The sequence below is a fragment of the Ambystoma mexicanum genome, chromosome 6q (assembly GCF_040938575.1).
Source record: "Ambystoma mexicanum isolate Mex_15411 chromosome 6q, UKY_AmexF1_1, whole genome shotgun sequence".
NCBI lineage: Eukaryota > Metazoa > Chordata > Amphibia > Caudata > Ambystomatidae > Ambystoma > Ambystoma mexicanum.
The window spans coordinates 769,055,826-769,072,422 of NC_090937.1; the positions used below are offsets into that span (position 1 = coordinate 769,055,826).

Below are 16,597 nucleotides of genomic sequence, written 5' to 3' on the forward strand. Positions count from 1 at the left end.
GTAGCCTCCATCTTTCTTTATTATATGGTGAAACCTACTGCATTGTGAAACTAGGTGTAGCCTCTTTACCCACATTTTATTGTGAAGTCCTACATACAGAATCCCTTAAGCTAATCCTATTCACCAATAAATGCCTTTAATTTGTAAAACAAAATTTATTCGAAAACTAGCGTTCCCCAATGGTATAGGACTCTCAAATCTGGGCCTGCTCCTCTGCTGCACTGGACAAAGATCGCCCCAGCCAAACAATATCTCACACCACCAGTGTGGACACAGGCCACAGGCACGGCCAAGCATCCATGCATGGTAGAATGCTGCTATGGGTATGCTCATCCGGTCTAGCACCACACATAGCCGTCCAGACTGAAACACCTGACGTACCTCAACACCTCGCCCACTAGCATAGAGCGAATACCATCCGAAAGGAACTCTGTATAGCTGGCCACACATTGACTCTGAAATGAAATGATGTTTTATTTATATTGCGCTCATACACAAGTGTTTCAGAGCGCAACCAGGCAAAAGGGAGGGGAACGGGGAGAACAACAGGAGCGATCTTAATAGGCCTAGTGACATTAAGAGCGTGCAAGTGTATGTGGAAGGAAAAGAGGGAAAGTGCATGGAAGGGGGTAGAAGAGGAAAGTGCGTAACAGAGGAGAGACCAGAATAAATAATAAGTAAAAATAAATAAAGGTGACAAGCAGTGGTAGTGCAGCCAGCAAGTGTCAAAGTGCTAGGTTAGTCGGATAGGATGTATCTGATGAGTGCAGAGGAAAAGTGGGTGGGAGACTGTATGGGTACAGATACAGACCCCAGTGCAAGAAGTGGCCCGGAGGCAGCGCAGGATGGAGGCAGGGTGAGCAGGTATTCGGCCCGAAGAACAGAGGGTGGCCGGGTGCACGGTGCCAGGAGAGAAAGCAGATCAGCAGGAAACAAGAGGGGCAAAGGCAGAAGCGAAGACGAATGTCTTGAGCTGACCCCGGAACCAGAGATGGTTCTCCTCGAGTTTCAAGGTGGCAAGGAGGCTGTTCCAAAAGGAGGCCCCAGCCGAAGACCGAGATCTGCCCCCAGCTTGTTTCTTTGAAAAACGACTGACCCTGAGGGAGTTAGAAGAAGAGGAGCGAAGGGCTCGAGAAGGGAGGCATTTACAGAGGGATAGTTGCAGGTATTATGGCCCAGGCCCCAGAAAGCCCTGTGGACAATGCAGAGGGTTTTAAATGTAATCCTTGCATCCACTGGGAGCCAATGAAGGGATTTCAGAGCTGAAGAGATAAGTCCCAGGGCTTGAGGCCAAGGACAAGTCTTGCAGTCCTGTTCTGTATTAGTTGTAAAGGGCGGAGTGTGGAGGCAGGTAGATTTAGAAAGAGGCTGTTACAGTAGTCCAACTTAGAGAGAACCAGAGCTTGAGAGACAGTGAGCTTCTGTGGGAAGGAGAAGAAAGTTGGAGTACCTCTAAGGAGACGCAGTAAGAAATTTGACTTTTTAGAGATGTCAGAGATGTGTGTGGAGATGTGGAGAAGGAAAGTGTGGAGTCAAAGATAACCCTGAGGTTCTTAGCTTCGAAGGTAGGGGTAGGAGGAGGGCCAGAGAGTGAGGGGAAAGGATGGTGAAGGTGCACCAATGAGGAGGATCTCAGTCATGTTGGCATTTAGACAAAGTTTGTTGGCGGCACACCAATTCTGAATGGCGATTAGGCAGTCAGAGATGAGGGAAGGAGAGGAGGTGGCTGAAGGAAGTCTGAAAATGAGTTGGGTGTCATCAGCATAGCACTGGAAATTTGAGCGGAAAATGTAAATGCAATAGGTGAGAGTTGCCAGGTATTGGTTGAAGAGCCAAGGCGAGAGGTTAGACCCCTGGGGAACACCACAAGTAGAGAGGGAGATAGAACATAGGAAGGTCCCAAGTTGTACCTGGGAGGGACAATCAGAGAGGAAAGAGGTCAGCCAGGCCAGAGCCTGGTCGCTGATACCCAGGTTATCACTGAGACGATTGAGCAGGGTTGTATGGTTGACCATGTCGCAGGCAGAGTAGAGATCAAGTTGGATGAGGACAGAGGGAATATTAGAGTCATGGTTGGAAAGCAGGTCTTCACGGATGTTAAAGAGAGCAGTTTCCGTGCTTCTGGCAGCTCTAAAGCCAGATTGGTGCTCATGGAGAGAACCAACAGAATCAGAATGAAGGTTAAGCTGAGAGATGGCCAGCGTTTCCAGGAGCTTACCCAAAAAGGGAGTAATGGAAATTGGGTGATAGCAGGACAAGAAGGACTCTCTCAACAATAGCAATCTATTGCTAACCCTCAACAGCGCCCACCCATGTGCCTGGCCTCTCTTTGGGCTCCTTAGTCAAGCCTTGCCAGCCACCCAAGCCCTAGACCGGCAACATGCACACATGCATCTGCTAAGCCAAACTCCTTAGAACTTTCCACCACACTGACTACGGTCACTGAGGGCGTTCCAACCAAAAAAAGTGCATTGAGGCCAGACAAGTGGAGAAAGAGCGCTATATAAATAACGAAATGTAATAGAATACAAATACAACACATATAGAACTCTGCAGATCAAGCATTTATGTGGGCCGCCAATGGCACATTTGTGCCATGTTTGCACTTGATACAACATTTAAATTAAATAAATCATTCGACAGACAAGCTAACAAACTGTCTTTATGTATATTGTGCTATTTCTCCTTAGGTGCCCTGGAGAGCTAGGCACTTTGCATCGCAAAGGGGAAGTCAAGGGAATATTAATTTTCAAGTCCTGACCCTCAGCTCACTCAAGTGACCACCCATGCTTTCTTGCAACAGGCAAAGAGGCAACATTTACTTTTGTCATGTTATCATTTAGGTTCCCATATCAAAAGGTGTGACTTTCATTTTGTGGGACAAGTGTGTTCCTAGATATGACTTGATCAGGGGGTATCCTGGTTACCTTGCTGTTGGTCTATTTCTCATAAGGGTGACAACTATTTGGTCCATGAGCCCTTGTTTTGATGAATAAAATCTATGTTTATACTTATCACCAACAACTAACTGTGTGGAAAATCTATTTGAGAAATAGACCAACAGCAAGGTAACCAGGATACCCCCTGATCATACTACAAAGGAGGTGTGGGCTTCGCCTTAGGAAAACAAATCCTGTGGCCTTGCAACAACAAAAAGGACATTACAGCAAACAACTGAGCTTAGCAAGGAAGGTTCCATTCCTAGGGCCGAAAACCGAACCTAGATATTACTTGTCACAGTTAAAATCTACAACATACTGGTCTACTGTTAGACAGTATGTTCCCTGTGCTATGTTAATCTCAGTGGTCTTTTTTTAAGTAACACCAAATTTACCTTGAAATATTGGTTCACGATTGGCTTTGCTTGCTAATCCCCATGAGTGTTGTCACAGCCAAGAGATCAACAGGCAAGTTGACACTTAACTATCAGTTTTATTCCACCCACACAAAGGAGGGAGTGGGGTTTGTACCAACTAACAAATGGGGTCTTCCTCCCCCGTGGGCCTTAGTCCATCCATCTATCACCTAGTCCATGATCGTCTTGTTACTGAGCAAAAGTCACTCACAGTTTTGGAGATTTATAGTGTCCCGGAAATGTATTTCTTGGGTCTGTCTCTATCTTGGCTTTTGCCAATGTCATCAGAGTCATATGTTAGACCTCCTAAGTGGTACCTCATCTAGTACCATTAGGTCTTCCAACTGGAGTCAGACAATATTGAAATGTTTTGGACCCCCAAGGATACTGTCAGCTTTGTCCTTTTGGTTGTACTAAGCCAGCTGATCTCTCAATCTGGCAGAGATCTGAGGACTTTGGTTCCATTGGGCTCTTACTCCAGAACCTCTTGATGACCCAGGTCCTACTTAATCATTCCCTCTCCTTCGCTTCCTTCTTTAGCTTCAGAATGTTCTCTCTTCTCCTTCTCCACCACTTTTCTCGCTTGCCTTCTCCTTTCTTGCTCTCATCCACCATCTCCACTTTTCTCTCTCTCCTTCCTTTCCTACTCTGCTCTTCTCTGCCTCATTTACCACCTCTTCCCTTTCTGCTTCTCTCCATCCTCTCTCCTTTTTCTATCCACCATCTTCACACTCCTGCACTCTCCAACTCTCATGCATCTGTGTAGACTGACTGCTAACTACTCTAGCTTCCCTTTGCAGGGCTTCCCTTAGATTCCCTAGAGTGGCTGGGGCCAGGCAGATAGAATGTGACCTTAGTGTCCACTGCGTGAGTGTTCAGAGTGGGATGTGTTGAGCTCCACACATCGAGCTTAAATGTGGCTGTTCACCATCTTGGATTTAATCTGCCACTGCCTCACATTTGACCGGTTCCTTATGAAGACCTCCAGGTCTTCCAACCAGATTCCTCCAATGGTATGTTTTCTAGCTTCTATCTGACAACCGTGCATCCCGGTATCCTTTTGGGAGCTGGGACCTTGGCAGTCCTCGCAAATTTGCCCCTACCAAACAGGATTCTTTATGGGCACCACACGGTTCTTGGACTTCCAAGATGAGGGTTCACAAGTGGCTAGACACTCCAATTTGATCGGTGTGTAATTGCTTTCTCTGGGTAAGGAATTGTCATTCGCAACTCCCTCATTTTTGATAGAGAACTGCAGCCAGCACTATTTGTGAGCCATCCATTTGGAGGATGAAATGTTGGGAGAAGTTGGACAGAGAATGCTCCTGGCTTTGTCTCATCCATCATAGCATCATAGATGGCTGGGCTTTGAAGTTTTCAATTGGTTTGTCATGGGTACAGCGAGGGTTCAAATCCTAAGAATGAATAAATCATCGATTTGCACTGCTGACAAAGAGAAGAATTGCAGGCCTTCCTAGGACTAGTCGGCCATAAATTATAGCCGACTAGTCCTAGGAGGCTTGCAGATCTTCTCTTTGTCAGCAGTGCAATTGTCTGTACCAGTTTGGCTTCCTCTTCCTGTGGCTGCATGAAGCCTTTAACCACTATGAAGCGCAGCTATCTGACAGTGGATTGGGCCACATTACACATAACTGAGTTGGCCGTTAATCCCACCTTCGTCAGGGTTTCAGCTACTAAGCACAAATGTCTCATGTGCTTGCACCAAGTTCAGTTGTGGATTACAGTGGCACCCAGGTAGGCCCCGGAATAGGCCTGGTGAGGTTATAGGACTTAGTCCATTACTCACTGAAAAGTGTTGGGTGCACCATGCAACCCTAAAGATATCACTGTAAATTGTAACAGTCCCTTTGAGGTAGAGTAGGAAAGGCTGTACTTAACTTATCTTAAGGAGCCAGAGGTATTTGCAAGTAAGCGTTTATTAGGTACATCGTTGAAATGTGCATGGATTCACATGTTCTCTCTCACCTCATGAAACCTCATTGACATTTTGAAAGTCAATGCCAAAGTGCCAACTTCCATCTGGGTTTTCCTACAGGTGTGAATGGAGAGGCCCACTGTCTTAGGGAGGGTTCAATGGCTCGTAACTTTGGTATCTTGTGGCTCTCCTCCTTGACTATCTGCCATTGTGTTTTAGGGAGGTGATAGGTCTGGGGCCAAACTGACTGCCTGGGTGGTGTGTGTCTGTGATGATGAATCCTTGACTCATAACGATTTCTTGGAAAACACATCCTGCAAATGGACGAAAAAGACCCCAGGTCTGGGGGTTGCTAGCATCATAAGCTATCCAGGAACATCATGTGGAGTGGGGATATGATATGATAGGTAATTTATAACACGCTTAATAACCAGAGGTTTCTAAGCGCGGACCCGGATTTCGAACTTGTGTTGCTCCGTGTCGTCTTGCTTCCAATGGTGGTGGCCACCATAGCAGGACCATCTGGGTCCCTCCAATCTGTCAACTAGTTTCATGTGATAAACCTGGTAAGGCATTCAACTGTGTTTGGTGAACCCTGTATTTCAAATGACTGATGACAAGGTAAGGTCCATGCCATTGAGCAAGTAACTTATTGTCTGAGGTTGCAACTAGGACCAAAACTGTGTCCTTCACTTTAAAGCTGCTTAGTCAGGCTTCTCGAATATACTGCTGCTTCTGCTTGTCCCGAGCCTGGCACATACATTGGTCCACATGCTTAAAGATGAGTGTCTGGGCAGAGCTCAATCCTGGATCGTATTGGTACTCCCAACTTTCCTTCTGCATATCCAGGACATCCAAGGGCCCCCCTCCTATGGAAGGGCTGAAAGAGGAAGAATCCTGCAGAGGTTTGTAGGTTTTTCTAGACAGCAAACAAGGCCCTACAGGACCGGGCCATCCCAATTCTTGCCATCTTTGTCCAACAACATCCTTGGTAGGTTCCTTAAGGTTTGGTTAAAGCGTTTAACTAGGCAATACATTTGAGACGGTAGACCAAAGTTTGGAGAATCTAAATATGTATTTATTTAACATTTATAGCAGCACCCAAAATCCAGCGGCATCTAGGCGATAGTTACAGAATAAGTGCAATAATACAGTCGTGGTTTGTGGGACTGAACAATATGATCATAGGTATGGGTGCGCAGACTGGCAAAGCAACACTTCATGGTGCAGGGGGCTACATCAGATATGCATGTACAAGTAGGTAAAAGCGACAATGATTTGGGAGCACATACTGGAAAAGCCTCACCTCATGGTAAAGGGGCTACATCAGGTGTGCAAGCAGACGAGATAGGTTTTGTGTACAGCACAGAACTTGCAGAGTCAAATCAGGTACATTTAGACAGGTTAAATATCATGTTAGACATGTTAGGTATCGAGTACCGCACAGGGCTGCGTAGTCAAAGCTGGTGAATTTGGACAAGATGGGTATTGTGTACAGCACAAGGCTGCAGAGTCAAAGCAGGTACATTTGGACAAGATGGGTATTGTGTACAGCACACGGCTGCGCTGTCAAAGCAGGTACATTTGGACAGGTTATGTATTGTGTACAGCACAAGGCTGCAGAGTCAAAGCAGGTATATTGCAGTTGCTGATAGTGTTAAGTTCTTATAATATGAGGCCGCAAAAGGCATTTGAGCGTCTGCCTCCACTGTAACAGTGCAGTGCAGGAAAGTAAAGCACGCGGTTATGGAGTAGCATCTTGACTTTCCCCAAAAGCTGGGACACAAACATACCTCCTCGATCTCTTAGGATAACTTTTGGGAGAAGGGGACCAGATTTTTAAGGATCAATTGTGTTCTTCTTTAAATGAATCGCTTCTTTGTACAGGGTGGCGTAATCAACTGTAACAATGTACCGGTTTCCAGCCAAGGGGCCCATAATATACATCCCCACCTGAGACAACGGTGCATCAATAATTGGCAGGGGCTCAACCCACATCTGAATTAGAGGTCTTTTGCCGTATCTGACAGGTTTAACTGCACCTCTTGAAGTTGCTGGAAAAAGCCTCGTCAAAAGAGCCAACTGAGTCTTAGCCATGATCTGGCGTTCTGCCAAGTGTGAGTTGACCACTCTACTACTATCTGATGAAATGGGGTAGGCACTAGGATTTGTTTTTGGCTGGTCCCATCCCTTTTACATTATTTTCTCCTCCATAAAGAAATCCCTTCTTCTCTACAACGAAGGTTGGGGGGATCACCTGATCGAAACCGTTACATAAGTAGGCATCATTATGATGGGCAGCTGCAAAGTCTGAGGACAGGAAGAAATCTATATCTGGCGAAAAAGTTGTTTGTGGGTGGGTGGAGCCAAAGGCTTTCATGTCCCTATGGGACAGCCCATTTACTTCTTTCACATTGAGGGTAAAGGTGACCTCACATGAGTTGAGCCTTCACATCTCTCAGGTGGATGGGAAAGGGGTATGCAGAATGATTACCATCACCTCCACCACCACTTATATAATCTTTGTCTATAACTCCATCTTCTACAGCAATGATGTGGTTTCTAGTCAACCCTGACTTGGGAGCTCAGTGTTTAAGTATGTGAAGTCAGCAGTATTGCTCGATGTAGGAGTTTGGCCTTGTTTGAGACCTTCACCACCTTTACAGGTGGGGGAAGTGGATGGACATGCTCGGACCCTTGGGTGGGGTCCCATTGATCCAATCTCTTTGATTCTATGTAGTAGCTGTGGGAATCCATGGGTCCTCTCAGGACAGGACCCAGGGTACAACTTTGCTGACCCCCCCCCTGTGCCACTCACCCTCCACGGACCCTCCTTGGAAGTCATGGTGCCCACGGCCTCCAAAGTGAGTCCAGGGGGAGGATATGCAAGCAGGGGCCAGCAATGTGGTGCTCCAGTCCCCACTGGCCTCCTCTCCTCCTACGGGCTCCAAGAGGGGGCGCACCCCACACTTTGAATAACGCTGGCCTAGAAGATCTCAGGATTGTTGACATATTGAGCAAAACGTTTCTTCAAATAGATCGAGCAGACCCATATAATGTATTATGGATCATCACCAGAAGTTTAAACTCTATCCAGGCATTAACAGGAAGCTAGTGAACTCGCATCAAGATTGTAGAAATGTGATCCCATCTATGGCTCTGTGTCATTAAGTGAGCAGCCATGTTTGTTTTGAAAAGGCTGGCGTCGCTCAATCTCTTGTTTGGTTGAGTCAATGTACAGACTGTTACAATAGTTAATCTTAGAACCAAGACTCACTGGCCAACATGGTGCAATGCTTTTCTGAAATTAACAGCCCTAGTTGCCTTGGAATCATTTAAGCAATAATTCCTGAGCCGGTGGGGGCTGAGGGGTGGCATTGCCGGGTCAGGTAATGCCACAGGGCTCATAGTTACGGTAACAAAGGCCCTGGGGCATTACCTGATTCGGTAATACCCCCACCGGCGAGGGGATTATTTCTATTAGAACCACAGCCCGTTGGACCGGAGTGTTTCGGAAAGGAAGATAAAAGAAATGGCTGCCAGGGAAGGGAAAATGAAGTCTGTTTTCCCTTTCCATGGCGGCCACTGAAAATAACTTAAAAAAGTTAACAAACAAAATGCCCACCATTAAATTAAAACAATTTGGAAGCAGTTCATTAGAACTTTAGTAAACATCTTGGTGTCAACATTAATAAGAGAAACAGGGTAATATGGATAACACAATTAAAAATATTTTCCTGATTTTACTATGCCAACAGTAAGCTTCAACCCATAATTGAGATACTACAGAGATATTCAGGGGTACATATAACAGAGAAACTAGAGAACCCATCTATAAAATCTTTTTTTTTTAAATGTTCCCATGTATACAGTGTTTTCCCTCCTGGCAAGTTCTTAATCACAGTTCCAATTTCTGTTATTCATGAAATCTCTAACCAAGTGCCTTGCTTCATAACTATCTATATATGGAAGTCCCATTGCATTCTGGAACCGAGAACCAATTAAGTACTCAGGAGATTCCCCTGCAATGCTTAGTGCCCTAATATCAGATGCTTAGCTCTAAAAGGCCTGTGGTCATCAATAAGAGCTTTATTTTGTGTGATTCATCTTGGTAATCCTATTTCTATCCTGTGGACATAGTGCCACTGATTTCTCCAGATTCATATTTTATCTTTTCAAGAAATATTTTGATGCTTATTGGAATCAAACTAATATGCCCTCCCTTTGGAATGTTTTTGTCTCCATATATTGCACGGTACGGTGGGGATTTGGCTTTGTACAACGCATAACATAACAATCCTAAATCATTCATGAATTGTTTGAAAGCTTTACACATTTGTGCCTGACTCTGTACCTTGATTGCAATTGTATTCTGCATCAACGTGCCCAAAGGCACATTGCATCCTCCATGTACAAGCCCTATACCCTTTCAATTAACCAGAATATTTAAGACCTCAAACAGGTAAATAGGATATTTGGATTGATCTACTTAAAAACAAATGATAAACATTAAGAACTCTCGATACATCAAATTATTATCAATCTCTCCTTCCTATCCGAGGAAGTTTGTAAGACCTTGAAATCTGATTTGTGGACTATAATTATTTCAAACCCTTGATAACCTAACTGTACAGTAAATGTATGTTCTAGCGCTAAATGGGTACAAACGGCCTCATTACGAGCATGGTGGTGTGGTACAAATCGCCGGTAATGGAATTACTGCTGAGTTACTGTTGCATTACCGCCTCGCATTACAGCACCGCCTTACTAAGAGTTTGTTGGAGAGGAGGAGGATTCATCTCCATCCGCCACCTTTGCACCAAAAAACAGCTGTTTCGGAGGAACTATCACGAGCAGTAGTTCCATCAAAATCCCCTCCAATTAATGGGGATTAACACCACCTACAACCACTTGTAATCCAGAGGTAATACCACGGGACCAAGTGGTGGTAAAGGTAATTCCATTTGGTGGTATCGGCGGATTTACCACTGAGATACCAAACTCATAACGAGGCCTGAATACATAGTGATTTTACAGATTTCACCTGATAGGCAACTAGCTTTTCCATTCCTTCCCAGCTCTCAGTATAGACCACAGACAAACACAGTCTCTGGAATAGCCAAAGTGCAAAAACGAACAGCTGTACTACTATCCAAGGGATGTTCTGAAAAATGTAACACCCCTCCTATAACTGGTCATTTCATGTTTTCCTGGATGATGTCAGCACCACATATACTGTACTTATTGCCAAAAGTATGGCATGGCTGCACTTACACCAAAATCAGGCAAGTTATCACTTTAAGTGGTTGCTGATACTTTTTTTTTTATTGGAGGGGAGTAAACATTTTCCATTAATTGAGTGTAGGTAGGGAGCCCCAGCCAACCACATGTGATTCGTGAGTGGGTTCACCCCTGAGACATTTTTTAATAACATGGGTAGAAATTATATATTTTAAAGCACGAGTTTTGGCAAGTGGACAGGAGCTTTTTCAAATGTCTTTTTTTATGCCTTTTGCCACAATATATGCCAGTATTCTGCTGCTGTAAAAAAAAAGAAATCGTAATGACTGTGTCCATACATGTCCATTCTGGCTGCTGAAATATATGCAGCTCTTCCTGTGTAAAATGCTCTTCTTTTCTTTGCTTGTATTGCTAATAATGATACTAAAAATGTTCAATCTGGATATTGCAATATATGTCAGTAGCCCCACATATGAAAACAGTTATTTTGGCTGTGCCCATAATACCAGTAAAAAAAAAAAAAATATGCCATGCCATTGTAAGAAAACATGTCCACATAGGCTGCACCAATGTAGGCCAGTATACACACATAACACCCATTATGTTGACTTTGACCATAATACCAGATCAAATGCTGCACCCACTAAAAGAAAACATTCTTCCTGCCCAATGTAGCTCCCTGCAATCCAAGGTAAGAACACACCATGTTGGCTTTGCCCATAATTCCAGTAAACGTGTATCCCACGTAAGAAAACCTGTCCATGCTGACTGCACCAATGTAACACCGCCCATCTGAGACTTGCTCCATGTACCTCCAGACACCCACCCATACAACATATGCAGTGCTCTCTCATTCACATATGCACCCATATACTACAACATACACACTGCCTACACTCTCATTCAAATGCTGGAAACATTTACAGACGCAAACCCTCGCATACCTACATACACCTAGAAAAAAAATGTTTTGTTACCTGCTCCAGCTCCCTACTCCAGAAACCACCACGATGGCCCTCTGCCTCCTGCGCACCATGCAAACAGGAGGCAGGGAAAGCCTCCAGGTTCGTGACATGCGTGGTGAAGCCGTAGTGCCACCATATCACCACCCCAGGACGCTGTTGTGCACAGGGAAGCACAGGAGAGCCCCTACATGCATTTTGTCCTGCAGTACCCAATCCTGCACACTCAATTGGGCTTGCATGGTTGGGGTACTGTACTGTCAAAGAGAAACCATTTTCAATACACATTAGAAAGCCAGCCCAGGAGTGTGTCCTCAGCTGCTTTTGGCAGCTTAAGGGACATTCAGTTTTCCACTTGGCTGGGTGTCTTTGCTCCTCCATAATAGGTTGGGAGGATGGTGCCCAGTCACCCATTATAAATGACCACCCTTGAGAGCCTAGCTTGAACTCAAATCTTGCGCCTGCCCAACTGCAGCAGGGATGTTATTGGTATCCAGGATCCCCCTTATATGCAATTTTTACACAGTAAAATGAATGTGATTTTTAGAGATTTTTGGGTTGTCTAATAACCTTTAATTCTACAGCAGTTGGCCATGTATGTGGCTTGAGCAGGTGAAGCCTTTTAAACTGCTATAATTGTCAATGTATAAGGTGATCAGAGTTATTTCCAGTTTAAGATTGACATTGCTTTGCATTTTCCCAAAAATGAATATGTGTAGATTGTAACCCATTTAGGAACACATCTCCGTTTCTATAATTGGAGATCTGAATTGCTAATGTTCAAAATGTATTTGCATGTTGTGAAATATAAAATGTCAAAAGCATGAGTGAATGTCTTAATGTGGGGTGTCAGACTTTTGGTACTACGGTTGTAAGAAATAGAGTGGTGTGTAATCTGTGGCCGTATTGATGTTTTGGCCGAAGTCTCCTATCATCCCTCTCCATTGACTATACTGGGTTGGGTTGATGGGAATTGTAGGCCAAACATCTGGATGGCTGTATGTTGCCCACCACCGTCTCTAACAAAACCGAGGTGTGGTAGCTGGAATGTTCTGAATGACCCTTAACCTCTGGCATTGCTCTGGGCTAACATCCAGGCCATCGGTTTTCAGGCTAGCATGACATTACAGAAGGGGAAACCCCACGTACAACTACAAGCAACCCCCACTGCCTTACCATGAATATTTTAGATCAGCAAGATTGTACATTTTATTCGGTTCCGTGTAACATGGCTATGGGTAAGGGTGTCATTTTTAAGTATCTCTAGCCCTCGTCCCTTGTTCTTTAAGAATAGTGATGAGTTGTAATTCAAGAGCTAAAAGGCTGTAATTTACTGTATTGTGTGACCTGCATTTTGAATGCATATATGACTTACTTTTCCATCTGTCCTCTCTCATTTCAGGTCACACTGTATGACAATGCCGAGCCTAACATGGATATGTATTTTACCGGCGATTATAACTGCTACCCTTTCTGAAGGTCGTTCTTGTTCATCATTGTGCATGTCTGGACGTTTTTGTGGATGTTCATCAAGGGGTTTAAAAGACTTTCCTTCAGGGTTGCCAAAAGGTGTTGAGGAACTCGATCTGTCAAACAACATCATTACACATGTAAAAGGAAGTGACCTAAAGGATTATGTGCATCTAAGAATGCTTTTGTTACAATTAAATGACATTGTGACAATTGAAAATGATACATTTAATTCCAATATAAATCTAGAACATTTGGACTTGTCATACAATAGCTTGAGTACATTACAGCTTTCTTGGATTAGACCACTTTTATCCTTAAAGTTCTTGAACCTTCTGGGAAACTACTACACAACACTTGGTACGACCCCCCTGTTCACCCATCTTCCACATTTACAATTCCTAAAATTTGGAAATCCTTATTTTCTGTCTGTAGATAATCATACTCTCGAAGGAATTCGAGAACTGCAAGTACTGGAGCTTGATGCTACAAATCTTCGTTACTACCATAGGGGAAGCTTCAGCAGCGTCAGGGAAATAGCTCACATGACTGTAAGTGTGAAACAAGAGTCCCTGTACGGTGTTCTTCAAGATATTGCCAACTCAGTAACTTGGCTGGAGATTGCAAATGCAGATTTTCAAAGTCAAGAGAGTCTAGCAGGGATGGATGTCTTGACTCACTCAGTAGTGAAGAAACTCACTTTTAGAAATGCCTCTATGACAGATAAAAGCCTTTTTACATTCATAGAAATTATGGAAAACTACATAAACATGCTACAACTGGACGTAGAGGATAGCACTCTTTATGGAACAGGGAAGGTGCCGCATGTAAAAGCTTCAGGGACCGGCTCCATTACAGTAGTAACAATAAGAAATTTACTAATCCCAGATTTCTTTTTGTTTTCTGACCTTAGTTTTGTATATGACTTGGTCGCCAATGTGACAAGTGTAACATGTGTAGGCTCAAAGGTTTTCTTAGTTCCTTGTAGGTTTGCACAGTCTTTCAAGTCATTGCAATATCTCGATCTTAGTAGAAATTTGCTTATTGATCAGATGTTGGAATTTTCCACTTGTCACATGGAGGGTGGGGGTGCATGGCCCTTACTGGGAACTTTAAATCTGAGCCGAAATTTCCTGAAACATTTGGGAGCTGTTGCAGTGTCTTTGTCTGATCACAAACATCTTACAAACCTTGATATTAGCCAAAATAATTTTTTAAGACAAATGCCGGTTTCATGTCAGTGGCCAAAAGCACTTCAATATTTAAACCTATCATCCTGCCAGATTACAAAACTAACCTCTTGCATTCCTGTAACTCTGGAGGTTTTGGATGTTAGCAATAATGCACTGAATGAATTTGTGGTCAGACTGCCAGATCTCAAAGAACTTTACATTGCAAAAAATAAATTAGTTACTTTACCGTATGCCGATCATCTCCCTAACTTGATAATGCTGGTTATTAGCACAAACTCTTTACATGGCTTCTCAAAAGAGGACTTGGAACCTTTTAAGAACCTTAAGGCATTGGATGGAAGGTACAACAACTACATATGCTCCTGTGAATTTTTGGCATTTATCCATAGCCCCAAAGGGCTTTCCGACATGTTAATCGGTTGGCCGGTAGACTATGCATGTGATTCACCATCCTCTCTAAGAGGAAAGCAAGTTAATGATGCACATCTACCTGTAATTGTATGCTACCAGACATTCATTGTTTTGTTAATATGCACTGTAGTATTGCTGCTCCTTGTCTTCATTGTGGTCCTCTGCTACAAATATCACACAATTTGGTATGCCAAGATGATTTGGGCATGGCTGAAAGCGAAAAGAGGGCCAACAAAAAGATTTAAAGAAGACATCTGTTATGATGCTTTTGTCTCCTACAGTGAAAGAGACTCAGAGTGGGTTGAAAACCTAATGGCCCAAGAGCTAGAGAACGCAAACCCACCATTGAAACTGTGTCTTCATAAACGGGACTTTGTCCCTGGGAAGTGGATCATTGACAACATCATCGACTCTATGGAAAAAAGCCACAAGACACTGTTTGTGCTGTCAGAATACTTTGTCCAGAGTGAGTGGTGCAAATATGAGCTGGAGTTCTCCCACTTCCGTCTTTTTGACGAGAACAACGATGCCACCATCCTGATACTGTTAGAGGCGATTGAGAAGGAAACGATCCCGAAACGATTCTGCAAGCTGAGGAAGCTCATGAACACAAAAACCTATCTGGAATGGCCCCTCGATGAAGAACAGCAGCACATGTTCTGGTTCAATTTAAGAGCTGCTCTGAAAACTGAGGACTTCCCACCCGTATCGCAATTGCATCCATTAGTCTAACAACACTGGTGTGACAAACCTTGAAATCATTGCGTCGTTTACATAGGTTTGGACAATATCTCCATCATATTTTGTAGTCCAGACAATATGGCATGAAAATCCCCAAAACCTTGTCTGTAAAAAGACTGCCCCCTGTAACCTTGCCACAATAATGTGGGTAGCTCTCTTTTTTTGTCTATTGTGTATGAAAATATGCAACACCCACATATACTGATTTATGCGTAACCTGTAATGGATCATTTTGCCATGCTGCCAAGAGTAGAGCTTGTTGATGGTATACAGTACTTGGATCAGGATTTGATTTTCAAAGGAAGCTGTTTGTTTCCAAGGCAACTCTTCTTCTTCATCAACTTTGGAATGGAAAGTGGGTTGCACATTTCGAGGGGCTTTCTTCAGGACATAATTTGCACTGGGCTCATAAGAGGAGATGGCCCATTTCAGAGCAGGAGACGCCAACTTGCTGACTTTAGAATCTGGACATCTGTGTTATAACTCCGATCAAAAACAATGGTGTCATTCTAAGCAAATGAATTGATCCTTCTTAGTGCCTCAAATTGTAAATGATGTAAATATGTAAAAAAAATAAAATTCAACTGAACAGGACGATATCTACTATTCTCCCAACTAAACGTTCGCTCACAGTCAATCTGGCGCTTTGTAATCCAGTCTCATCAGAAGCCCCCACGCCACATTGTATATACAGCATCTCCTTTTTGATGTTTTACGACTACAATAAATGCTCCCTGTAAAGTTGTGCTTTATTAAGTCCCTTAAAAATACAGCATGAAAACTGCCATGCAAGCTTGATGACTTCTGTATTTAAGAAAATACATTATGGGACGAGTTTTACAATGAAAGAGACTTGTAAGACTATGGAACAGCTGTGATGCAATTAAGTATTAATTGTACATTTAGCTAACATTGTATATATGGTGATTAGATATAAAGAACGCTTTGTTTGGAACTGAACAGAATGTTATTCACAAGAATATTACGTGAGCATAAGTGAAAAAGAGCGTTCTTATACCAGGTTTGTAACATCACTCTTCAGTGCAAGCATGGTACGCCACCATGATTCTGGCCTACTCACTTTATTGCACACAGTTTCGGTAAGCTGTCAATGTGCGGTGCTTGTGAGTATTGCTACTCCTATGGATATGCTACACTGAGTTTTTATTAACCCCTTTTAGACCCTGCTCAGGTAATCTGCTGTAACTGGTTCTTGTATAGCATAACCACTGCCATTTTGGCAGCCTTCGATGCTTGCTTTTGCATGAGGGGCGGTCAGGCTTGTGGG

The 16,597-nt window shown here is 43.6% G+C and overlaps 1 protein-coding gene across 1 annotated transcript in view; it reads left to right on the forward strand.

The window, feature by feature from the left end:
* The window catches only part of TLR2 (toll like receptor 2), a 59,560-nt gene extending 43,510 nt beyond the window's left edge, over positions 1-16,050 (forward strand). Inside the window, exon 2 of the mRNA XM_069631302.1 lies at positions 12,897-16,050. Coding sequence (XP_069487403.1) covers positions 12,907-15,300 — 2,394 coding nt within the window. The 5' untranslated portion in view covers positions 12,897-12,906 and the 3' untranslated portion in view covers positions 15,301-16,050. The remainder of the gene's footprint in view (positions 1-12,896) is intronic.
* The last annotated feature ends 547 nt before the right edge of the window (positions 16,051-16,597 follow it).